Source organism: Paramormyrops kingsleyae, chromosome 11 (assembly GCF_048594095.1).
Source record: "Paramormyrops kingsleyae isolate MSU_618 chromosome 11, PKINGS_0.4, whole genome shotgun sequence".
NCBI classification, from domain to species: Eukaryota; Metazoa; Chordata; class Actinopteri; order Osteoglossiformes; family Mormyridae; genus Paramormyrops; species Paramormyrops kingsleyae.
The window spans coordinates 28,166,822-28,192,722 of record NC_132807.1 but is presented as its reverse complement, the minus strand read 5'-3'; the positions used below and the strand labels follow the sequence as shown (position 1 = coordinate 28,192,722).

Sequence of the window (25,901 nt, the reverse complement as noted above, 5' to 3'; positions counted from 1 at the left end):
GACTGCCTAAGACTTTTGCCCAGTACTCTATATGCACGGTGCACTTTTGGCCACTGAGGTCTGATCTTGAATACGGGGGTAAAGGGGACTTATCAGCACCTGCAGGACTCTGTGGCCAGCAGGCTTGTCCCTGCTGTTGCTCCGGACTCAAAGTTTACCAGCCTCCCAAGGGACAGGCCGCTGCAGTGGAGGGGCTCACATCTGTTACCAAATTGAAAACACCAAACTACTGAAATGAAAACAGGCTTAAAGAGAACGGGAGATTACCATTGCACACCTGGGTAAGGAAATTTAAACACTGACGTGCAAGAAGTACCATAATAAATGGGCAAAATGGCGTGCACTGAATAAAAAGCATTAATTAATTGGCAAAAAACAATGAACCTGCCTTAGTGAGCAGGACTGAAAGACGACATAGAGAAGGGCCTTTCTGGTGGCGTTCTCGGGGCAGCACAGATTCTGTGTTTTACACATCACACAGGCTTTTCTGCTAAACCCAAAAAGCTTTCTATTCCAGCCCGACTCCCGAATCCACCAGATTCAACTAATTATTTTGATTGAATCCATTTAAAATTTCCGTCTGAGACCTTAATGGCACGGCAAGAGCTGGGGCGGGGGGGGGGGAAGGCACTCTCTGGAGTAGTGCTGTAATTGAATAAGGCTGATGGATCGAGAAGCACTGGGCTTTTATGGACAGACGAGCATGGTCGTGTCATCAGCTTACGGTTACCCGCTGTTGCTTTTAATGTAAGCCTGCCCCTACGGAGGGTGTTCATCATGGGCTGTTGTGAGCTCACCACACTTCAGAAGGAAGGGGGGGGGGGGGGGGCGGACAAGGTCCTGACAGGAAACAGATGTCCATCTGCTGGCCCCTCCACCGTAACAAAGGGACACGGAGCCGCGTGCAATGAGGGCAGGTGGGCGATGCTCTGGGCCGCCCTCAACGCTCCCCCCCATCTCCGAAAGAACCCACGGGCGTCACAAGCCCAGATGGGGCACCGGCAGCTGTTTTCTTTGGGACGCGAACCAAATTGAGGAAGCGGCTTGATTTCTAAGTGTTTTTCACCCCGTTCCCACGGCGACGGCAACTGCTGAGCGGCTAAGCACAGCAATGTTTCTAAGGGAACGCGATAGCAAACATAAAAGGGTAATCTGACTGCACTGCATTCCAGCTCAGACTCAAAGTATGTCATCTGTATGTTAAAAATGTTACGCTGCTCTGATGGCTGTAAGGCCTGTGCAGGGACACCTTGACTTTCACCATGACGCCTAGAAAAACAGCAGTCGAGAGCAGCATCCCATCACATATGCTTCCATTTAGCTGCCGTCTCTTCGGGATGTAAACGGATGCTGGACTGCCTGTCGTCCATCTGGCCCCAGGAATCGCACTGTGTGGGCTGCGGCAGACTTTTGGGCTGGAAGAGCTAAATCCCACCATCGATCTGCTTTAATGTGCTCGGAAGTAGCTGCCCCAGCACTCACTGCTGGGAAGAAAAAAAAAAAAAAACAAAACATGGAAAAACGGACTGGGAATGTGCAAAGACGGAGTAAAAACAGCAGGCACCTGTGGACAATGGAGAATGATGGAGATATTCTGTGGGACAATTCACAGGACAATCACAGGAACAAAAGATAATGAAATTTGTAATGTAATGTAATGTAATGTAATTAATGTAATGTACTTAAGGTGAAGAACACTGTCACTACAAACAATATATCAAATTTAAAACATTTATACTGGTACAATGCAAAAGTCAACCATCCCACCATCCCATCTCTAATGCAGTAAAAAAAAACACACAACCAGACTTACACGCAAAGGAAAATTAGTTTAATTACAAAATACAGACCTGTTTCAGATGTATAAAATGAGACAGGCATTGAAGACGCAAAGGTCACATAGCTGAATGCTTCCAAAGACTCTGAGAATGTCATATTAACAACAGCAGGCCCTTCGGGTGCATTTAGCTCTTTGCGGTTTTATTAAATAAAATGTGTATAAAGAGACAATGACATTGATCAGTACAGCTGATTTAAGACAAACATGGATGGACAGGAAAGGGCACTGTCCTGGTCACACGACCGGCTGCCCACTGGAGCTGGCCTCTCACAGACAGTCTCAGTCCCCTTTCATTTCAAAATGTCTTCACTGACACTGTTATGAAATCGTCACCGTTTCCATGGAGACCCTCACTATTCCGCTGTGGTGCAGGATGACTTAGTGGCAGCTGGCAGGATTGGGGGTGCCAGAGAAGACCGTCCCAGCAAAACAATGCACAATACGTACAAAGCACACAAAGCAGGGTTGTGACTTTCCAGTGGGGGGGGGGGGGGGGGGTTAGTTGTACTGGACCGTCACATCACAGCTGTATACCAGAGCTGGAACCCCCATGAGAGCTGAGAGCTGCATCAGGAACAGAAAGTTCCAGCGATTTCTGTGGCGCGTGTCATCCGAGAAAACAAACTACATCGATGATTCGAGCCAGGGAAGATCTCGAGCAATGAAAAGCAAAGGTTATTTTTAGCGATTGCTGGACACTAACTGAGAATAGGGATACATAAAAAGGCTTTTGTAAAACATCATCTGGATTAGCGAGTCTTAGATTGGCTCACTGATTTTGACCTTCCTATTGTGCTTTGACCCTGGCAGAGGTGATTGGGGAGGGGTCACTGCTCTGGTTTGGCTGCAGCACTGGGTCTTATGACAAAGTCCCCTCCTTCTGGCTTACAGAGCTGAATCCAGTGAAGGCCACTGAGCACACACTGGAATCCTGTTAACATACCACACCAAACCTAACAGGGACCACCGACTGAACACCTGAATTAAGCCAAAACTTCAGGCTATTAGACATAAGGCCTTGATCATTTTAATGTCCTCACAGAGAACCAAAGGAAGCCGTGGATGGTCTCATGAGCCGTTAAACCTGCAGTCTTGGTTCTGCATTTGTTGGGCAAAAAAATAAATAAAAGAGAAACAGGTTGTTACTCGCTGGCAGCGCGGATGGGAACTGAATCCTCTTCAGGAACCGAAAATAAACCAAAATGACTGGCAGGATGAAAGCGAGGTCGCTCTGGCAGAGCAGCTCTCCAGGGTGCTGCTGGCCGCTGGGCTCCCGGCCTGGCGCTGCGCTGCCATAGCCGGCAAGTTACCGGGACCTTTTCATTTGGGGTTTAGCGACAGCAGGGAGAAAACGAAGGCAGCAATAGGAAGGGTGAGCCGTCTGCCACGCTTTGCCACGCCTCGGCCTGGCTGCTCGAACTCCAGCGCCAATCCCATGCCACTTACCGCTCACACAACACGGCACACACGTCGCATGGGGCCATGCGCTCCTGCATCTCCCAGACTCCTCTGCAGCCTGAAAGCATCCATGCAGCATGACACAGGGGATGTGCCAACGTCATGGTGACGCGACCAGAGAGACTGAACACAGGGCCGCAACGCAAGCCCGTTTATTCAAGCCGTCATCAGGAAACGCTTATGGGCCGAGGCGAACAGGGAAGGCTGTGAACATGAACACAGCCGGATTCGGTTCAGGCGTTTCGCTCTCCTTACACAGGATGCAAAATTTTTCTTCGTGCAAAGCTCCCAGCCAATCCACAGTGACTTAATCACAACACAGGGATGGATGCAATAGTACAAGAGAAAGATTTTTACAAAAGTGCAGAGATGGCTGAATAAAATTTGAAAGTGGACATATATATTAAAAAAAAAAAAAGAATCTATATTTTGAGGTAATGCAATTGTACCGGGGAACAAATTTACTTCCATATAAATAAATAAGCTATTGTCTTTCAGAAATAGAATGTTTATAAGCTTTGGCATTTATAATAAGAATAAATAAAACATTTACTATAAAAATATCTCTTGGAGTCATAGTATTAGGAAGTGCAGCGATTCACTAGGAATGAGGATTCCACCGTCACCTTATTGTAGGAGTGGTAAGCGTGTGGAGACACGCTGCTTTTATGGCACCAGAAGACCAAAGGCATCACACGGCATGTCCTCCAATCAGCTGCAATTGGATAAGCACCAGAGTCAGGGAAGCCCCGCCCACCACAGCCCAGCCTCCCTATGCTGAGGGGGTTCCTGTCCTGGGGCTGGGCCCATCCCAAGCGCAGGGGCTCTGTCCACTACTCCGGCTGACGAACACGGCCGGCTCCTGGGCTACCATCTCCAGCGTTTGGCCAGCTGGTCTGCGTGGGGGGGCCTTGCGCTTGGGCCTGAGCTGGGGGGAGGTCGTGTGCTGCACGGCGGTGGCAGGGAGGGAGGTGTGGTGGAAGGCCGAGGCAGAACGGGCCGTACGTGGGGGCCTGGACCCCACCGGGGCAGCGCTGCCCAGTCGTGCCAGAACCACGGGAATCTCCTCCAGGGACTCTGCAGAGTCAGAGTGATATTCAGCGGGGGGGCCGGCTGCCCGCACGGGGGCCATAGGGGGCAGGGAAGCCCGCACAGGGAATGCTGGGAAGGGGAGGCCCTGGCTCAGGGCGACCACACAGGGGTCTACAGGAGGGAAGAGCAGGGACACAAAAGGAGGCCATCTTTCAAACACAGTACCACCATGGTGCTAAGATGCTAAGCAGGCCATTGTCAGGTAGTTACATTTGCCACAAAAATACGGACACTAAATGAGCTACAGTCAGGTAGTTACTTGCTTTTAATAAGTGTGAAACATGTACTTGAAAGACAAACCCTTAGTAAATGCAGGCATGAGTACTGAAAATGATTCAGTTCGATGAGTCCTGATCTGCGGGACCTCATCTCCCGCCCCCAACCCCCGCCCTGGTGACATCATTCTCCGAAGACTGCCTTGTGGGGAGGTATAAATCTTGCCTGACAGCTATGCACTGCAGAGGATCCAAACTGCGTCCCAAACTACATGAGCGGCTTGCACTGTTCCCTCACAATTAAGAAAGTTTGGTGTTCAAATCCCGTTCTCCTGTGCGTAAGTGTGGAGCTTGCATGTTCTCCCTGTGCCCTGTGTGTCTCCTGTCTGGAATGTTCCCCTGCCTGGGACAGCCTCCAGGCCCCTGTCAGGACCCTACCAGAGACGAGCAGCTGGAGGACGGATAGATCGATGGACGGAATCTGAACAGTGTCCCAGAATCTGAATTATTCTTTCACAGTAACTGTGGCACGGCCCATATACTTAAAGTCTTTACTAAAATTAAATACTAACATTTAAAAAGCTACATATCTAAACACACTACCAGCACCAGAATGCCAGCAGCAGTGAAGGCATGTAACCAATCATGGGAAAGACCACAGCACCAGTGGAGAGTCTCACCTGCTTCCACAGCGTCCGCAGGGGGCCTGCTGGTGGACCCCCCGGGTCGATCATCGGCGAGCTCAGCAGGGACCTTGTGCACCTTCCGTTTCTTCCTCTTCTGTGAAGGGGAAGATCAATGCTGTTTACAGGACGCTTGCAGACATACACATTACGTCCACTCACATTGATGATTCAATGGCCCAAAATAAACTAGGAGGAGCGTAAGCACCACAAATATAGGCATTATCGAACACCCGTTAGCCTGACCGCTAAGCCGCTTGCCATCTCTCTAGCACAGAGGCCTCCCACACCCTGAGATGGCCACCCCCCGGGGCTCGTACCTGCGTGTGTTTCTGGGGGTGACGGTTCAGTTCGTGTTCAGCGTACGCAACAGGAAAATGCTCACCCTCCGGCGTCTGGGGGGACAGACTCCTCACCCGCCCATTACCGCAAAACCTGCGTCCCAGCAAGAACCAGAGAGGGAGAGCGGCCTTCTATGAGAACCATGAGCTGAAAAGATCGCGGCTTATATAAGATTCATACACTGCTATCATGTGGTTTTTTTTTTTATTTTTTAATTTTTTTTTTTATACCATTTCTGAGTTTTCCAAAACATGCTTCTTGGAGGAGGGTCGAAGAATCTACAGTGTTGAAGAGCTTATAAACTGAGAAGCTGCAAATTGCTGCCCACCAGCTTAAGAAACACTACTTCAGGGTAAGAACTTTGCTGTGGATGTGCAGGTTTAAAACAATCCGATCCTGTCACTGTTTAAACTATTTGTAAAGCCATTCCACTCCAGTGCAATTATCAATGATGCAGTTGCATACACAGTAAACAACTTTTTTCTCAGAGATATCTACATGGAGGGACACACCCTTTGGGAGACCATGATGAGCCAACTTCAGTCGCACAGCCGCCCCCCTCTTGATATACGCGCCTCTATGTGCTGCAGCGTAATACTTCTGAGATGCCAAACAAAATCCTCCATAAACGTTAGCAGGAGGGCAGTCGTTTGAAAGCCAGGCGTGACCTGGATGCCTTGCCAGTTTTGGCCAAGCCGCCATCACCACCCAGGCATTATTCCAACAACTGTAATAGTAATTGATCCTTCTGCAGGGTACTTATGGCTATACAGTGCACTCTGATGTACAATATACGAACTGGTGCATCGAGCTGCACAACTGCACTCACACACTGACTGACACTGCAAACCTGCACTACTGCACTGACACTGCAAACCTGCACTACTGCTTGCCACCGTGTCCAAAGCGGGAATTACAAATCTTATGCTCAGAATGACAAAATATAGGATAGATTAACAGCCTACACAATGTATTTCAGAAATGCACTGCTCTATACCCACTAACATCGAGGACACACTGTTCTCCAATTTAAGTCTTGCAATTATACACGAATACAATATCCACTGTTGTTCTTACCACAAATTATCTAAGTCATGGGAAAAGAATTTGATTTACAGTATTTTGTTTTTCCTAAGAAAACAGACTCCATGGCAACAGCTATGATGTCTAATTTGTCATCTCTGTTATGAATTTAACGTTAATGCTAAATGAGCGACTGTTTATTGTGTGTAATGAAACCTGCACCAACCGGTCCACTGCAATGACAACAGATCATCAAAATCTGAAGTCAAGGTTCTCACTTACACATTTTAACATTTAAAACCCTCAAGCTCTAAGGGAAAAAAGACCAATTAAGTCTGGATTAAAACTTCCTAAATCCTTTTGAATTTGGAGTAAACTTCTTTCCTCAAAAGAATTAATTATGTATTGAATAAAAGACAAATTGTCAGCAGTTGCAGATCTCTTATTTCTTAGTAACGCAGTAGCGCAAAGTGTTGACAAGCTGCCATTTTCTTGCCTGTCAAATTGAGGCCCTGATATCATGTTCCTCTCTCTGCTCATTTATAGGGTGATTTAGGTGACTGTCGGGCTCCCGCCCAGGGACACAACACGGCTGCCCCCCCTCCCACCCGTCCCAATAAACTGCCGCTGTGAACTGGGGGGGGGGGGTCCTGCGGGAAGCTTACTCTGGTCCTGCCCGTGTTGCCACAGCAACGGACTCCTCCACATCCATCTCAGCATTGGTGTAACCCAGCGTTCCTGAATAGCTCACATCCTGGTGTAGGGTGGGAGGGGAAATTGTGTTAAATATCATTTCCTTATCAAGTACTGGCACATACAGATCATTATAAAGGCAAGGGATTCTGGGTAAGGACCTACTTCCTGGGTGGATAGTGTTACAATGTAATTTATAATACAATGAACCACATCCAAATCTAACAGGTACATTGTTAAAAAAAAAACCCTTAAAACAAAGGCAAAATAATAATTACAGAGCAAATGTTTTTAAAATCTGCCATAAAAACTTAAGCGAGACAAATATTTTTCTTGATTGATAGGTGCTACCATCTGAAAGCTCTTTCTGCAGCATTAAAACACCTAGTGAAACCATTTTATATGACTGGTGAGAGGTGAAGATAGACCTATTTCAGCGGAGCCTTCACACGACAGCCTAGTGACTGAAGGACAGAGTCGCTATCAGTGAGGCATAGTCTGATTCATGCAGGGGGGGGGGGGTGGAACCCAACCCAGAGGGTCCCCCGGTAGCACAGAGGAGCAGCTAAGACACATGGGGAGACGATTCACCCACAGACGCAGCCGGCACAGTTGACGGACATTTCAGTGTCACCCTGAAGTCGCTTAGGCATGACTGGCAGCTGACTGTCAGCTTAAGAATAAAGGTCAGAGGGCTTTGAAGAATCATGCCAAAAGCAGATCGCACCGTGTGAAGATCATGACAATGTGCTTCTGTTCACATGTCATCAAAAAAGATAAATCTGTCTCTCTCCTCCCCACTCCCCCAAGTCTGCCTGAACAGACATTTCTAACAAGGAAACAGAAATACGGAGCATAAAACGTCAAACTGCTTATAAGAAATTAAATCTTTCAATCCGCCATCAAGTGCATTCAACTAGAATTTGACTTGGGATGAAACAAAAATAAACATTTGGAGAAGTTCCATTGATATAAATTAAATACAGTCCAATGTCCAAAAGGCATTTCACTCATCTCTCTCGATGGTAATTCTCCTCAGGAAAAGGAAATGACCTCACTGTCACACCCCCGATTTCCTCTACTCTGCGTTTATCTGGAATGGTGCTACACTTCCAGGGAATGTATTAATTGCCCTCAGAGACAAGGAGTCGACCACAGTTTCCCCACATTGGTGCACGGTCAGGTCTCCTGGGTTACGCCAATACCATGCTAGCCGGTGACATTCCTGTGGCATGGGGCATTGCGGATTGACGGCAGCATTTCTACCGTGGGGTGCAGTCAGTGAGGCGCTCTGCTGAATCCATGAGATACGGTGCGACCAGACACGCCCATGGAGCGACATCGCAGGCATGATTATCCTCATCCATCAGGCAGTGACAGACCGGCACTGGCTACAATGTAAATCCCTCATCATCTTCAGCTGTTAACACCTGTCCAGCACCTGTCACCTGTTCTATCTGATCTAACAATATGGCGGAACTGACTTCAGTGTAGAACGAACACGGCACCAAAATCAGCCCAACTGTCCCAGGTGACTAAAAGGCCCAGACCTGGACCAAAAGACCGCATTATACACAGGGTACTGAGCTACTCAAACCCAAGTGCATGTGACCAAGTGCCGTTTCGGGGTCTTAGTTGATGAACAAGCTACCCCCATTTTCCACACGGTGTGCGTTTCACCTCCCAAAAACACATTTGTCATTTCAGATAGGATTGTCTAAAAATTAATGAAAACAACAGGTGTGCTTGCAAATGGGAGTTCGATTTCGGGGCCCAGGTGGATAAAAGGACAGCAGCCCGCGGCAAGCGGAGATGAGGCAATGCTTCTCCGACTTTAACCAAGCAAAGCAGCTTGTGGAAAGCATTCAAAGGCTTGTCTCCCATTCTTTCACATAGGATCAAATTTCCAGGACTTGATTTAATCTTCAAGGGCAAGTGGAGACAAGGAGAAATGCCTTATGGCAGGTAGATCTATTACAGGCTGCTTTAGATCAAGACCAAGTCTTTCATATCTCAAGGGTAGGAGGAAAAAAAAAAAAACGTATGGCTGATATTTTTTTTTCTTCAATTCTGCCAAAGTTCTGATCCTCAGAAATGCTGATACCAGAGTGTGGGCAGTAAATGCTCAGCATGGAGGCATTGACCTCCCACAGCAGTTACGATTTAAACCCCCACCTACAGTACAGGCAGAAAGCGGTCATAGAGCTGCCACATGGACCATGGATCAAGCAGTGCTGACAGAGGTTAAATGACACACATCTGAAGGCACTCTTACTGGCCAGAGACTCTCTACCTTCGTCGGTTGGTTTCTGGGTGGTGCTGGGTTGCTTTCCGAGGGGCCTTTGGCAGATCCCTTAGGGTCCTGGCGATGCCGTTGCCGGACAATATACTCATACGTGCTCAGCCTGTTCCACACTGGGTAAAGAGAAAAGAAGAAAAACCAGAGGATAGCCAACATAATGAAAGATGTCATTATTAGTAACTGTCCTCAAACTATTGACAGGTAAAGTACATGGGATGCAAATCCTGTACAAAATTACTGGTAAACATCAAGTAATGAGTAATCGTCCTTCATTGTTTTTCATTGGCCACTACAACTTGCACATATTTGCACACTGTTTACACTGCAGACTGCTTATTGTTCATTCATGTTCTACACTTGCACTACCTTTGACACTAATAGTTATTCCAGCTTATGATGCATATTGGGGATTATTGCAATACCCTAACCTATTGGCCAGATCACTTACGGGATATTTCACCTGTGCATCCTTTTTTAATTATATCTTAAACCCTTCCTATACTGAAGCTATATGTGCCGTGTAATTCATGTTTGTAGCGAGACGTAGATTGCTGCTGTAACAAAAAAAAAATCGTAAAGCCCATACTTGTGGCTGCCTGTAATGACAGACTGAAAGCTCGTTTCTCAGCATGAGAAGCAGTGAAAGCAACTGCTGACCTGGACAGTGCCGTGCGCTGAGGGACTAGCCCATGCCACCAGATATTTCAATGATACTTATGCAACAAGTGCAGGTGGACCAAGTCATAATTTTAACAGAGAAAGCGTACAAGTACGTGTAAAACATTCATTTTCCTGTGCATAAACCTGTCTGGTTCCATGTTCAAATAAACTCTTCACTTTTGCCATCTTGTGGCTACACTGGGATTTGCATGAAGCTGAAGCCCAAACCAGACTACTGCTGATCCATCCATTTTTATTAATGTGAGAGACGTGCTGATGCAGGTTAGGTAAGACACAGTGAGCATGGTGGCATTTTGGGACAGAGGGTCGGGACGGAAGCAGGAACTAAACAGGTAGTAATAAGGCTCCACTTCCATCGAACCGGCGCATGATAACGAAAGATTCATTCAATGCCATTTCAACTCACTCAGGTATGGATTCAATTAGACTTGAGCAGCGTCTCCAATTTCTAAGGTAGTTCAGCAAGACAATCGGCTCTCTTGGTTTTATCCACATACACATTTGCTATGTCTTTGGATGGTAAAGTATACAAATGAATAAAAATAACTATCTAAAGAAAAATGTTGTACTTAAAAAAAAAAGAAATACAGATAAGGTCAGGCTTTCTACCTCTGGCTGCCATCACATGTAGTGTGTGACTATGGGGATATTGGCAATTGTAAATGCTGACTAACCTGGACAGGCCCATACACAGCTACATATGATTTAAACAAAAAACTGTAGATTTGTAATTAAGGCTGCCGCGATTAGTACATTTTATAAATGATGTTGACAATCAATTGAGGCTGAAAATGCGTCAACATCAATATTTTAAAATCGACGCATTGTTTTTAAAAATTATTTTAATTAAATTACCATTATGATTTCTAAAACACTTCAATTCATTATAACAAATGTTTTCACTGAATACTACTGTGTAATTATGGGAGTAGTTCAAATTATTACAACACAAAAAGGTGGTTTTACACTGCGCCAAGTTTCGATGGCATACTACAGGGGCACTAGTGCGATGCACGAGCACCTGAAGAAAAAAATACAGCCACTATTCTGGGCCGCCAGAACAAGCAAAACCACCGTAAGTGTTGTCTATTCATGTTTATTAAATTAGCATTAGTACAGAGCTTTTTAATATCTTTTTTCCTTGTAGCTTATTGAAATACACTCATGAGAATCTCCATTTGAGAAAATGTTTAGGCTAAAGTCTGGGCTTATTCTACGTGGACTGACCATGCCGGTGTGTGTTCCACGGCACGGGGCTTGATGGGACCCGTGTTATTATCGTAAACTAAAACAAACAAAAATAGACACAATAAAATAAAAGAAAATAATTCATGAACTGAAATAACATTGAAAACTATTTACAAAAAAAAGTGTCGTACTTTGATCACCAAAAAGCAGCGTCACATCACCAACTTCTTTATGGCTTATTTATCCTGTTGATCTGTCCCTTTCTTGACTTTAGTGCTTATCACTTCCATGATTTATCAAATAGTCACATGTGGCGAGCTCTGCTAGCCAGATTTAATAAGCCTAAGGGTACGTCAAATTCATACAGACCACTCACTTTTGGGTATCACATTAATATTTTATGCATACTACTAATTTGCTTATCGAGGGCGATATTATGGGCAAAAATAATGGCGTACCTGTATAGTGCCAAAAAGCCGGCGTCCATTATCTAAAGCCTTGCAAGAACATACAGTTTGGTGTAGTTAAAATACAATTAATTAAAATGGTGTATTTGATCTTCTGGAGGAAAATTTATCGGCTGCATTAATCGACCAATCGGTAAAAGAGTCGATAGATTAATCCATAGAAAAATAGTCGTTAGAGCAGCCCTATTTGTACTATGGCAAAACATAAATAGATGTATAAGGTATAATGGAGCACAGAGTAGAGGTTAATGGAAGTTGATACAGAAGTGCAGGGCAATTTAGAGTAAACATTGACTGAGACTGATGCAGCAGTGTAGCAGGAGTGTGGAAGAGACATCACACACACACACACACACACACACACACACACACAGTTACATAGACACAGAAGTGAGGGCAGTGCAGAATGGAGTAAGACTGACAGAGAGGGCAGCAGGAGTGTGGGGCATCACGGACACTTACTGAGGTACATGTGGAAGCACAGCAGGTGGCCCAGCAGTAGGGCGGACAGGAGGCCGATGGCCACAGTGATGCCAGCCAGCGCAGGGATGGCTGGACCACTGGTGGAAACAGGGGCCACGGGCAGGAACACAAACCACACCAAGGTCCCATTGCTCACTGAAGGCAGACAGAAGATTGAGGCAAGCTGGAGTAAATCTCTCATATAAACGTCGACAAATCTCAAAAACAATTCTACAATGAATCATCCTACTACAGGTGCCGAGGGACTGATGCAGTGTTGGCATAAGCTCTCCTAAATGCTCCTAAACTCCTTAAATCAAAAAATCACTTTATGCATCAACAAACCGCAGCCATTGTTAGGAATGTCACTGATGGGAAAGTTATGCCCTGAATGTGACTTTTTTAATCTCAATCTCAATTCTGAGCAAACCTGATGCTATAAGCACTTTAACAAATGGTGGAAGGCTGAGGTGGGAAGAGAAATGTTGTCAGAAGTTTACAGACTGAGAAAAGACAGTTTTGGGAAACAACACAAATAGCAGGCGGCGGGTTACCTTCGAAATGCTTGTCGGAACGTAGCGTGGAGGGATCCAAAAAGAACTGGATAAACACGTAACTGGCCAGGAGTGCCACCAGAAACACTCCCAGCAGTGCGGAGATCACACTGTGCAAGAACAGCCTGTGGCAAGGCAGGAGTAACAAAGGGGGTTAGATGGGAGCCCAGTGGGAAGATGCAAATGGCTGGACGGCAATTTCAGTGACAGCAGAGATGTAAAAACCAACAATAGCTTAGCCACTAACCAACAAATAATGCAGATGTACAACGGCTAAAAGGATAGTGAAATACAAAATGCAAATGGTGCTTTTATGACTAAATTTTATCACCTTTGTCCACATTGTTGTTTTCAATGCTTGATTATGATTCTAAAGGGTCAACCATAGTCGGACAGCAGAGTGCACTTGGGGTCAGACACACAGCTATGTATTTCTATCAGAAGTTCACTGTTACTGCCGGCAGTCTTTGGACTAATACCGATAGACAGAATGGTGTGTCCATGTGAAGATGGTGCAGCATCCTCTGTCATCAGGCTAAGGGGGCTATCATGGCCGATCTGCTCAGGGGCCTGAGGTCCAGGGTCTACAAACTGCTTATTTTCCTGTATGGGCCTAGACCCCCACCACAGGGGGGGGCACTTCCATGCCCAGACATGTGCCTTCATAATTGGACATAGCTTGTAAATACTTGATGTCCCATTGAATCCAGATGCAGAAACCAGCTCCTAGGACCTACTGACAACAGAACAAAGGGCTTAAGGAAGCTGGTTTGGCAAAGGTTTCCTCATGGCCTCATTTCGGCACTGGACCCCAACATTCTACAGCGCTGAGATATCCTATGGTTTGAACAAACTACTTTAGAATGGCAGATTTGCATAGAGATACTTTCAGATTAGCACAATGAAGCATTTAAATCAAGCAGACAGTGCCTTCGGGAAAACCTACTCACATTGTTACATTCAGGACCTATAGCCATCGGCTATGGAAACTCTTCACATGGACTGCAAACCCCATGGATTACAAAACACGTAATCAAAGTTGTACCAAGGTTTGATGACATGTACTGTACTGATCCACATTGTGTAATTGTAATTTATGCTCGTAATTTATTTTGCTGTGTAATTTACATTTGCTGCTGTAACAAAAAAAATCTCAGCTGGGATCAATGAAGTTCATCCATCTATCCATTCATGATACTTTAGGACCCCTGACTATACAGTCATGTGAAGAAGAATGTACATCCCCTTTCAGTTCTAAGGTTTTACGTATCAGGACATCATTTTAAAACAACCATCTGGTACTTACCAGGTCCTAAAATGATTTAAATCCAACCTCTAGTGCAGAACAACACACAGATTCCACAGTGTCATTATTTATTTAACAAAAATTTAGTCAAAAGGGAGAAGCCATGTGTGAGAAACTAAGTACACCCCATGATTCAATCGTTTGTAGAGCCCCCTTTAGCAGCAATAACTTGAAGTAATAGTTTTCTGTATGACTTTTAGTCTCTCGCATCATCGTGGAGGAATTCCGGCCCACTCTTCTTTACAGCGCTGCTTCAGTTGATTTCAGTTTGCCGGCATTCGTTTCTGCACAGCTGTCTGAAGGTCCCGCCACAGCGTCTCAATCAGGTTGAGGTCTGGACTTTGACTGGGCCATTGCTACACCTTGATTATTTTCTTTTTCAGCCTGTTGTAGATTTGCTGGTGTGCTTTGGATCACTGTCCTCTTGCATGAGCCAATTTCGGCCAAGCTTTAGCTGTCAGACAGATGGCCTCACATCTGACTCTACAATACTTTGGTATACAGAAGACTTCATGGTCAGACTCAATGACTACAAGGTGCCCAGGTCCTGTGGCTGCAAAACAAGCCAAAATCATCACCCCTCCATCACTGAGCACGATGGCTGGTATGAGGTGTTTGTGCTGATATACTGCGTTCGGTTTTCTCTACATTTTAATTCAATAAATGACCTTTACACTGCCCAGTGCCCCCAGGGAGTAGGCCAGGGGTGCCAATGGCAAGGAAAAAAAATCCCTAGTAGGAAGAAACTTTGGAAGCAACCAGACCCACACAGGGAGTCCATCCTCCTGGGGCCGGCAACTCCTTCACATTAAGGTGTTTAGCTGGCTTCATGTTTCTGGTGCAGGGGCCATTGCAGTGGGTACCTCAGGTATCTACATCAATGTGCAGAGGCGGGCTCTTCAGGGGGGGGGGGGGTGATACGACGGTCGAGAAGTACTAGTGGGCAGTGAATGAACTCACCAATAGTTCCTGCTGCCTACGCAGTTGTTGAGCCATCGACAATGATGGTCGAAACTGGCCACACACTTGTTGCAAGCGCTACAGTGCTTAGATTTGGGGCTCCTTGAAAACAGAGTGTACATTAGGGGACAGCACAACACCAACATAAAAAGGCACCATTTTTAATAGTATCATAGAATTCAACCAAACTGATGCAAGGATCACTGCTACTGTCATACAAAGGATAAAACATTATATTTTACAGACACTTTAGTCTAAAGTGGCTTACAGGTGAAAATCAGAGAACAGGATCAGCCACTGCCTCTAGTAATTTGGGTTAAGGGCCTTTCTCTAGGCCCGATGACAGAATCGGTGACCTTCAGATTACAGGCATACAATCCTGACCCACAGAACCACAGAATGGCATGGACATCTCTCAGTGGGCCCAGCCCAGGGCGGGAGGGGTCCTACTCACACAGCCACTTCGCAGAGGTAGCAGTGGCAGTTCTCGATGACATGGGCATGCTTGGTGCGGTCAAACACGGGCAGGGGCCCTTTGTAGCTCTTGGCCCGGACGTTGCCGTCAGCCGGGTCGATGGACACGGCAGTCAGATGGACGAGCAGGTGACACACAAACGTCACGCCTGTGCACTGTGGACCAGTCAAGGACAAACGGGGCCAGGTGCGGCACCATCAGCACCTCTGTCGGAGAGTAACCCTACCGAACAATTCTGCAACTAGTATTTACTTTACATGATGTTGTGGTTTCACTCCATTTTCACTTTAATTTCTATCCCAGTGCATCCAGAATGCCATCCAGAGTCACCCATTATCAGTTATCATCTATGTGTGCTGGGGATATAATGCGTATCCTGGAAGGAACCTGAAACTAAGAGACACAGATGCCATAACAAAATACTTGATTTAATTTATTTTATTTAGCTATTTACATTGATTGCAATGTTGCTTAGGAAACGTCCTTACCTTTTGACTCAAATAAACAGCCAGAGACATTCAGAATAAATTTTTTACCCCCAAGGTGCAACAGCGGAGCCAAAGTCCTAAATGCTACGCTAACTGAGTCCTGATGCTTAATATCTGTGCTATTCACTGCCAAGTGCTAGTGGGAGAGATGATAACAGTAATTAGGAGTAAGGATACAATGTAGCCAGCGGGAATCCAGTGTGGGGGCAGCAGGGGGACAAACACGCCGAAGCCCACCACAGCAAAATAAGCATACAGGAGCCAGGCCAGCAGCTGGAAGGGGTGGGGGGGCCAGCTCCAGCCATTGGTGCGGGAGCACAGGGGCAGATCTGGCCTGTGGGCACCTTCCTCGCCCACTGGGGCTGTACGGTTGGGATACCGGCTACAGAGGTCCATCTAAACAGGCAAAGTCAGAGTTATAACCATCTTTACATTCCGGACGGCCCTTTTTTGATATCAAAAGTGGTTTAAGGAATAAACATATTAGATTGGGACAATGTTCACCAATCAGGACCAAGACATATTATTATTCTCTTTTTGCCTGCTCCATCTTACTCTCCATGACACATGAGTCAGCCACCTGTAGCAACACCCACGGAGCTGGGGGTTAAGGGCCTTGCTCAAGGACCCCCAGACATGACTACTCTGCTAAGGTCGGGGCTCGAACCGGCAACCTTCTGATCACAGGCAAGAGGCTTAGCTCACTGAGCCACACGTTGTCATTCCATGTTAATTGAAGAAATGGCCTTTGCATCACCATCTTTGATTGATGAATTTCGGTATGCTAATCACACATACCTTCTATAGGACATCATTTGTTTTTTTTTTTGTTTTTGAGATGTATAGCACCTTTTCTTCACCACGGGTAGCAAAAAAATTAGAATTTCTTAAGAGCTGTAATTCTTTTTTTTTTACCATTATAGGTACATGACTCAGCTATAGCTCTTTGAAAAGCTCAAGAAGAGTATTTTTACACTTATCAAGATTTGCTGAAAAGCGCGGAAAGCGGTTGTGGTGAAACGATCATGAGAATCATGATCATGAGAAACTGAAACTTTGGGCTAGAATCTCCTAGGCTTGGACTGGATGTAATTTTTCATCCTATCCAGACATTATACCAGCAGTGATGAAAACGTGCTATTTCTCAAAGGGAACATTTCTTCTTTCTTTTTTTTTAAATAAAAACATTTCAGAGCCCTGGAAAGCAGGTGTAATTCTCATTCTAAATTTCATCAAAATCAAAAAATGGTGATGCAAAAACTTTTTTGGCAATTTGTTAAATTAAAATGGAATGACCTATTCATGAACTAGAATGCCATCTTCAGATTACCTTAAAATAGTATCAAATCAAAGATATACCGATGTCACAAAGACCACACAGTGCCCTTAAATGGTCCAATCTGTGTTCAGGTGCAGCCTTTTATAATTATTTTACCAGTGAAGGTAGACTCAGTGCTATTTCTGTTCTGTTTGATTTATCACACATTTCATTACTGTATAATAGTTATAAACCACCAAATTCTTTACTGTAAGGGATGTCAAATCAAAACATGGCAATATATGCGTTACAAAAATGTAATCGCCAGGTGAGCATAATTAAGTTATTCATAATGAACAAAATAAACACGGAACAGGTTTAGTACAAATAAGACTTGAACACTTTCATTTGTTTAACGAAAGTTAATCTGTTACTCTTTGGATGGTCGAGTTCAACACTACAATAAAAGGCGGATAGTGTTATGTTAAGTTACTCGGTAACAATCTTAAGTCCACTTCCCCAGCCACCAGCGTTAGAGGGCTCCTGCCAAATTAGCACAAAACCCGGGAGGTAAAAAACAAAACGTACCTTTTCACTGAGGACAAATGACAGCGGCTACGTGGTACCAGACCTGTGGGACATGAAGACGCCGGAGACGCAGGCCGCGCCCGAACTGGGCGCTCAGCTCACTCCGTCATAACGCCCGGTCCCCTTTTCTCACATTAAACCTCATATCCTTCTCCGTCTGGCTACTACAAACACTGACCAAGCGTCGTGGCTATTTGACAAATTCCGCCATCCAAGCGACATACTTCAGCTACATTATTCAGCTACGCATCGATTTAACATATTTATTCTACCATTTAGCTCGTGCAGCAACAGCTGCGCTGTTTGTCCATCCAAATGGACTGGACCCTACAAAAGGACCCGAAGCTGCGACCCAAACTGCCACTGCGTTAGCAAGCGAGCTGCCGGTTAGCAGAAAACAGCTATTCGCTTTAGCCTGACAACGTCGATCCCTCGGACGACTATTAACTAAGATGACAGATGGTACTATTTTCATTTAAGGTACGTTAACATCGCATTTTAAATATAATCGGGTTGTTTATTTCCACGGAAGTTAGTAAACTGCCGTCTGCGACACTTAACCAGGAAAAAGATTTTCTAATTTTTGTTAAATTGGATATCGCTATTCCCTGTCGATGGGTTTCTCCCATCCTCTATCCATTTGCTCCCTACTTCCGGGATATAGACCCGGTTGCCCTGGAAACGAATAGACTCTTCATCTTTATTGGTCAGTGGGTGACCGCTACGGAAGAGGGAAAAAAACGAAACAGACCCCCTATATGAGTAGCTCGATAGTAAATGAGTTACGGGTATCTGATTTATAGCTGCTTGTTCAGATCGGGAAACTCGGGCACCCAGCGGGGGACACGATCTGCAGCCTGAACATAACACAAATATCCCTACCTTGTGGTCGACTGTGCCGTCCGCTGTTTTCACTGTTTATTAAATAAAATGTTATTCAGTTACGTATTAAAGTTAATTATTTACAAACTAGAAACAGAGTCAAATAGGCCTACTCAAGTAACCCAACAAATTCTTATCATTTGATACATCCAATGAATGGAAGAATAAAAAAACCCAAATTGTAGTATAATAATCATACGCAATAAGTAAACGTAGCTGTTTTGCACAAAAACGTTCTTTAGCTTTTATAAATGATCATGACTGTAACAACAACAACCGTGCATATAGTAACAACAAAATGGAACAAACCACTGTACTAATGACGAGTTATTTTAATTACGTTGTCCTTGTGTGTTATTTTTTCACACATCCCGACGTTCCATATGTCCATTTTCAGTATCTTTGGTGGGGTGGTGTGTTGACCTCTATCACCTGATTTGACTGATGGAAACAAAGGCGGGAATATATGAGAAGCCGTTTAGGGAAAACGGAATACTTAACTTGCACATATATTTGGAGAGGGGAAAAAACTGCAACTTCCATTCATCCATCCATTTTCTATTACTCGCTTGTCCTTTTTTAAGTTAAAAAATACTTTTGAAAATGAATGCATATTTCAACTTGTGTGATGTACTTTATGTACGGGAAAACTTGAAGTTAAATTACATTGATGTGAAGCGATAGATTTCCTATATCTTTCCTTCATGTAGTTTATAGGTAGTATTTTATTGCGATGATGACATATTTCTCGATGTTGGCCTTAATGTTTGTTTTAAGTTCAGCAGGATCAAATTTTAATGACATTTGCGGTATGACAATTTGAGGGAATAGGAGTTGCCGCCGCCTTCTTAGCGTAATAAGAATCCTCGGTCATAGCCTTGCAGTACATAGACATTACCATTAGGTGACACTGGTGTCCTTACTGTGGGATTCTACGCGCACTGAGTTTCGCAAAATGGATGGGCCTACCTCATGCTCGGCATCGACAAGTGGCTCACAGCTGTATGATTTCAGAGTATTAAATTAGTTTTTCTAGCTAGTTTCAAATATGCAGGTTTCACAGATAGGTTATTGATAATAAAAATGAAATCTATTGCTTTCACAGCACATGGTGAGATACAGTTACAGCAGTTTCAGTGTAGTTTTCCAGCTTGGGCCCATCCCATGACAGGTGCCAAATGGTTTGTCTCAATAAAAGCTTGCAAAGTTTTTAAACTGAATTTTCTGTTTCGTATCTAGACCTAGTTGCAATCTAGACATCCTGAGTAATTCAAAACAGTAATTTCACGCTAAACTTAAAATCCTGTAACAAAGTCTGCATAGGTGTCAAGGTTGACAAACTTTATGTCTCACATTGGTCAGATTTCACTGCTGACTTTGAAGCACAGAATGCTCTCCACACAAGGTTAACTGCCTTGTAGATAATCTATGCTGAACCCTGCCAGCTGCAAACCCCAGTCATGCAATCTGAAGCATGCCAGTCAGAAGGATGCCAGTCTGAAGGATGCCAATCTGAAGCATGTCAGACAGTGGGACACCCCCCCCCCCTTCCCATTTGAAATTTCTTCTTTTCCTTTTGTGGGTGTTTTCTTTTCTCTTCAGGTACCATTTGTTCAAGGTTCTGTGAAAATGTAGCATATCATTTTCAGCCGAAGAGATCCTGTTATTTAACCTCATCAATTTCGATGAACATCTTTAATTCCGGAGAATTCAGTTGCTAAATTACATACATGCATCTGCTGTTTAATAAGTGGCAAATCACATCCCTGCTGAGGGAATTTCGCAGGTGCGGCCAGCAGCATGTAGGTTTTCTCTGCATCTCAGAAGGGTGTAAAGTTTTTAAAAGGATCAGATCCCTCCATTTAGGAGAAGGTTTAGACGGTGGTCACATCAGCTCATGAAGACGTGGGGCCTTATTTCCTTTGGAGGGGGGTGTGGTCACTTTCCTTTGGCAGGGGAGACCATGGGAGTGGGCCAGCAGCCATGGTGTTCACCCGAGGTGACCCCCGGGGGCTCGTCCGTCTCCGGCCTCCTTCCTCTCCATTTCTGCTACACGCTAGAATGATTCCTGCTCAGGTGCTTCTCTGGCTGCACAAGTGTAGCTTTGTGCTAACAATGCAAAGGTTGTGGTTTTGAATCCCACGGAATGCACATAAATAATACTCCCTTCCTCTACTGTAAGTCATGTTGGATAGAAGCGTTAGAAAATGTATAAATGCAAATTGCTGTGGTCGGTGTCTTTGTCAGAATACGTAGGTAGGTGTCCTACAGCGGAATTTGCCCCTTCTACGCTCATTGTAGCTTTTGAGAGCCCATTGTAGTGCATGGCGAACTGCCATTCAGTTGGCTTTTTCAGCACTTCCAAAACAAATACAAGCTGTTGCACCATGCATCACGACAGCTGGGGCTCATTCGACCCCAGACTTCCAGGAACAAGCGCAGAGATCGCCTCCTTGTCAGAGGAGCTCTGGCCAAGTGAAGCTGGGCCCGGATTGTTGCCGGGATCCTAGCAGGAGACCACATCAAAGGCACATGCCAAGCAGTGCCAAGGGCCTTAATCAGAGCTGTATGTAAGGAAGGCTGGCACCGGGAAAGCCTGTCCCATCCGAGCCAGGCCGCACAGGCAGAATGTCGCGGGCTAACTTCTTAAGGGGCAGCGTGATTTACCCCGAAGAGGTGAGTCTGCAAAGATGCACACGCCAACGTAGCGGCAAGTGGAACCGTCGTCTCCAATGACAGATTGCAACCGTATGATTCAAGATTCAAGATTAAAAGATTCAAAGCGCTTACTGTCGTATGTGCAGTAGAAAAGTGCATTTCTCTGTGCAATGACACTGTGCAATGTCGCAATTTAATGTGTTAACTCACACGGGAACGTAAGTGGAAGGGATGGAATCAAAGAAATCAGAAGCATTCTATCACATGGTCCAACGTAAGTCATGTGTTTGCCAGTGTGCTATTTACAGTACGTCACCATTGAAATAAACCATATCAAAATTTCAGACCTGAGCAGCATTATTCTGACTAAAAATACCCTTCGCACAATCGACTGAGTTTTGGTTATATTTCGTTTTCTGCAGGAGTACACCATTTCCTAAACTCCTTACCCTATATTTTCCAGGCGGTTGTGTTCACTTTGTGAGGCAAAATTAAATCCTAAATAGAAAGCTTTTTACAGCCAGGGATTTGGGGCCGTTCTATTGGGTGTGCCACCCAGACATTTTACTCACAGTCAATAACCAGGGAAAGCACCCAAAATGATGCCTTTGAAAAAAGGATTTATGAGAAAGGAAGATGAGGTTCCATTGGCTGGATGTGAAGGGAGAGTCACTAGAGTGAGATTTTCTATGCTGATCTGTTTCCGCCGGTCCCTTATTTTCATCTGATATATATAGTTCTGGTTTGCTTGGTTCCCAGTAACCCAGACCAAAGTCCTCATGTTTTGCAATTTTTTCTTCTTCCAGCCATTCATGCCTTTGTTTGTTTTGCTTTTACAAGCTAAAATGTCCGTTTCATCATTTCTACTTGCTATTTGGTGTTAGTACTACTATTTTCACCAAAGTTAAGGAGCACTGTCCTCGTTTGGTACATACTGTAACAAGGATTGAGGAAGCGGTGAGATGCTATGGCTTGTTCTGGTCCATGGGCTCATCCTGTTCCAGGGTGATCCGTGACACGTAGCCCCCCCCCGTCAAAGGAGGACAGTCTCAAACAATGTCTGGATTACTGCAGGCATTTCCAGCTTTACTGCAAATTCCTTTTCTGATGGTGCATTATGATGATTTAGGATGTTTTATTATTATTTTGTATCAAAATGCAAGCTGGTACTGGATTCAGGCCCAAAAAAATCCCCACTTTGTTTTTATGTATCGATGTAAGGATTAATGACCTGCCTTTCTTGTAATGGAAAGAAATTATAATCTTGTCAGTTTACAAAATAGCCATAAATGCAAATACAGCTATGGCACGTCAGAAGTGAGAGGCTGTATCCTTTTGAATGAGAAGGCTCTCTAGCCAAAGTGCACCTTGATCTTTCCTTCTCAGGTTACAAATATCATTTCGCATTGATAGAGCCTTTGCATTTTACATTTCATTAGCAAAATAGTGGCACATTTTTTAGCACATTAGCGGCTAACAAGGTAAATTTAAAGGAAGCAAAAACAGGAACCTGAAAACTATATATACATTAAATAACCATTAACTTTTTTTTTTGCTATGTCATGCTGCTCACAATTTTTTGGTGATTTCCAAAACATTCTTTTAAGATATTTTATATGTGTAGCTTTTACAGCCTTTCTACAGCTTATCTGTTTCAAAAGAAATGAAGAACCCGACCCATGAGAAATATAGCCAACAACATTTCTTGTTAAATGCTTCTTGGCCACATCTGGAGGTTTCGGAGATTTGGGGGGGGGGGGGGCTGAGTCACACCGGCCCCCAGAGGAAACCATTCAGCCAAAAGGCCAGTATTGTGGCGCTGGCCTGAATGGGTGCACCTGGCTTTCAGGAAGTGGCATGGGGGAAAGTGGCCGGCCCCTGGAGGATGGGCTCCCCCTTTGAGTCTGGTCCCTCCCAAGGTTTCTTCCTTCTAGGGAGTTTTTCCTTGCCACTGTCGCCTTTGGCTTACTCACTGGGGGCTTTGGGTGGGGATGCTGTAAAGCGCTTTGAGACAATGTAATGTTGTGATAATGCGCTATACAAAAATAAATTTGTTGTTGTTCTGGAAGCCTGAGATCAATGGTGGGTCTGTCACCCTAGACCAGTGCTTCACTATCTAGTCCCCGGGGTCAGTTCACGTTTTGCTCCCTCCCAGCTCCCTACTGGGAGCAAAAATGTGAACTGTCTGATCGGCAGCTAGGAGGGAGCAATAATGTGGAACGTCTGTGGGTCACCAAGGACCAGATTGGGAAACACTGCCATAGGTATCTTCCCATTGAACACCAAAGTACAATAAAATAAATGTTATTATCAGTGACGCTAAGACAACCCAGACTGAGCACAGTGAGAGATGGCTGCATTGAATCATTTCTCAGCGGTTAATATCACCCCGAGTGTCCAGTAAACTACGAGAGTAGGTCAGCTGTCCAGGAAACATTGTTTGCAAACATTATGAAAAGAAAAAATGGTCGTCCATTTTCCCTCCAAAAGCCACTGCGGTCTGATGTAACAGATTGTGAAGGGCGAAAGGGAGGGATGCATATAAGCGCACACTGCGTTCTCATGTTCATTGCTTGACCCACATTACTACAAAGCCCCCCCCAGTGAACAATTATTTTCCGTTTGCCGGCTCCCTGAGAGTTTGCCTGGGGTTTGCTGTGAGTGCAGACACAGTGTCTCCCAGGCAGCCCTGGCCCTCGCTCACCTGCTGGGCCGTAATGAGCAATCACACAATGAGAAAGTGGACCGGGCGGGATTCCCAAGACCCCATAAGCCGATGCCACTCCCATTAAGTGCTTGCTTGGGTCACCGTCCCTGGGGGGGGGGGGGGGGGGGTTCCTCGGCTGTGGCCAACACCAGGTCATGGCACCCAAGTCCATTTAACTGTGGAAAAAAATGAGAATTCCTCTGGACCTGGCCTGGTGATTTTGAGGGCTACGATTTTGGTACTTTGAGTGCCATAACCTTCTGCCTACGAATAAAACATTTCACAAAGCATTTTAAGAGATAAAAAACAGGGCTATTTTGGTAAATTATAACCTATTATCTGTTCTGAGTAGAACATCTGATATGTAACAGAAAATTAACAACAGAAACATATACTGACAGCAGAAAATTATGAAGCAAGCAATGAAATTATTGCATTTTTAACATGGTTTGGATTACAACAGAACTACAAGGATCTTTTTTAACATGATGCTAACACTTCTCTGTGTCATGTGACCATGTTTTATGGTCCAGAACAGACTGCTCATATTTGAGAAATTAAAGCCCACATCTTACACAACGGAATAGACCACAAACACTGATCGATGTCCTGAACTATAAGGTCATTATTAATGCAAAAGAAAGATAAATGTGGAAACACAGTCTTGTTAATATAATTAATTTGTGCTTTTGATTTTGGTCACATAAATTATCCATGAACAGTTGCGTATGGGACTCTGTGTAGCGAAGGAGGAAGTAAAAGCCTGCATCTGCAGATGATTGTGCATGAAAAAGTCATTGTCTGGTTTTGCTGACTTAAACAATGATGGAAATGTTGTTACTATTTGAGATGAAATATGAGTAAGTGTTGCAAAAGTTTTATTGCTCTTTTGCAAGCCGCTTGTAGCCATGTGAGGGTCACATGTAGATTATCAAAGGAATTACAAAACCAGGGCGCTGAAAAATTCTCCAGAATCCCCACAGCGAGGCTTTAGCCGGACCGTGTCACCAGGCCCTCACATGTCAGCTAACATCACCCTGAAGTGGTGCTGAACCACACGGACCGGCCCCCAGTAACCAGGGACGTGCTGTTGTGCAATGGAACGTCTCACCCCCCAGTGGATTTTGACAGCTCTGTTTCAGACGGAGCTCACAAATATACGACTAGGGCCTTACAAGCCAGATGTGAACATACCTCAATGTTCATTCAGTGTTCCAGGTATCAAACAGGTTCTGAAAGCCCCTGTGATCGTCACGCAGGCCCAGCAGCACTAGCAGCATTCAACAAAAAGCATATTGGTTTCGGAGAGATGAAACGTCAGCATCCCTCCATTCCCAGCAGCCGTCCTTGTGGAAAGAGTGGGGCTTGTAATGGATATGATGACAGGGTGCTGATCGATCCCAGTGCTGTTTTTGGCACGAGTGGAGATTATGGAGACCTGGGGTAAAAGCAGAAGATGGAGACCACTGCTGGCATGGACACTCTGAACTCACCCTGGGATCCCATCTGGATTCGTGAGTAGATGGGAGCCAGGTTAATAGCACAGAGTACTCCCCCGGTAAATTATAGGGGAATACTT

At 44.9% G+C, this 25,901-nt stretch overlaps 1 protein-coding gene across 2 annotated transcripts; it reads right to left on the bottom strand.

Annotated features, from left to right (window-relative positions):
• Positions 1-1,809: 1,809 nt before the first annotated feature.
• zdhhc1 (zDHHC palmitoyltransferase 1) lies at positions 1,810-18,742 on the bottom strand. 2 transcript variants are annotated; one of them, XM_023790418.2, is made up of 11 exons: positions 18,076-18,742; positions 16,407-16,625; positions 15,721-15,896; positions 15,267-15,368; positions 13,001-13,125; positions 12,447-12,602; positions 9,640-9,761; positions 7,319-7,407; positions 5,609-5,723; positions 5,286-5,385; positions 1,810-4,501 (listed from the first exon to the last, which is right to left on the bottom strand). In XM_023790418.2, exons 2-11 carry the CDS (start codon positions 16,623-16,625, stop codon positions 4,071-4,073), a joined length of 1,635 nt encoding a protein of 544 aa, XP_023646186.1. In that variant the 5' UTR covers positions 18,076-18,742; the 3' UTR covers positions 1,810-4,070. The 2 variants fall into 2 exon arrangements, with proteins under 2 accessions (XP_023646186.1, XP_072574458.1); XM_072718357.1 differs by having other exon boundaries at positions 1,810-4,375.
• Positions 18,743-25,901: the final 7,159 nt, after the last annotated feature.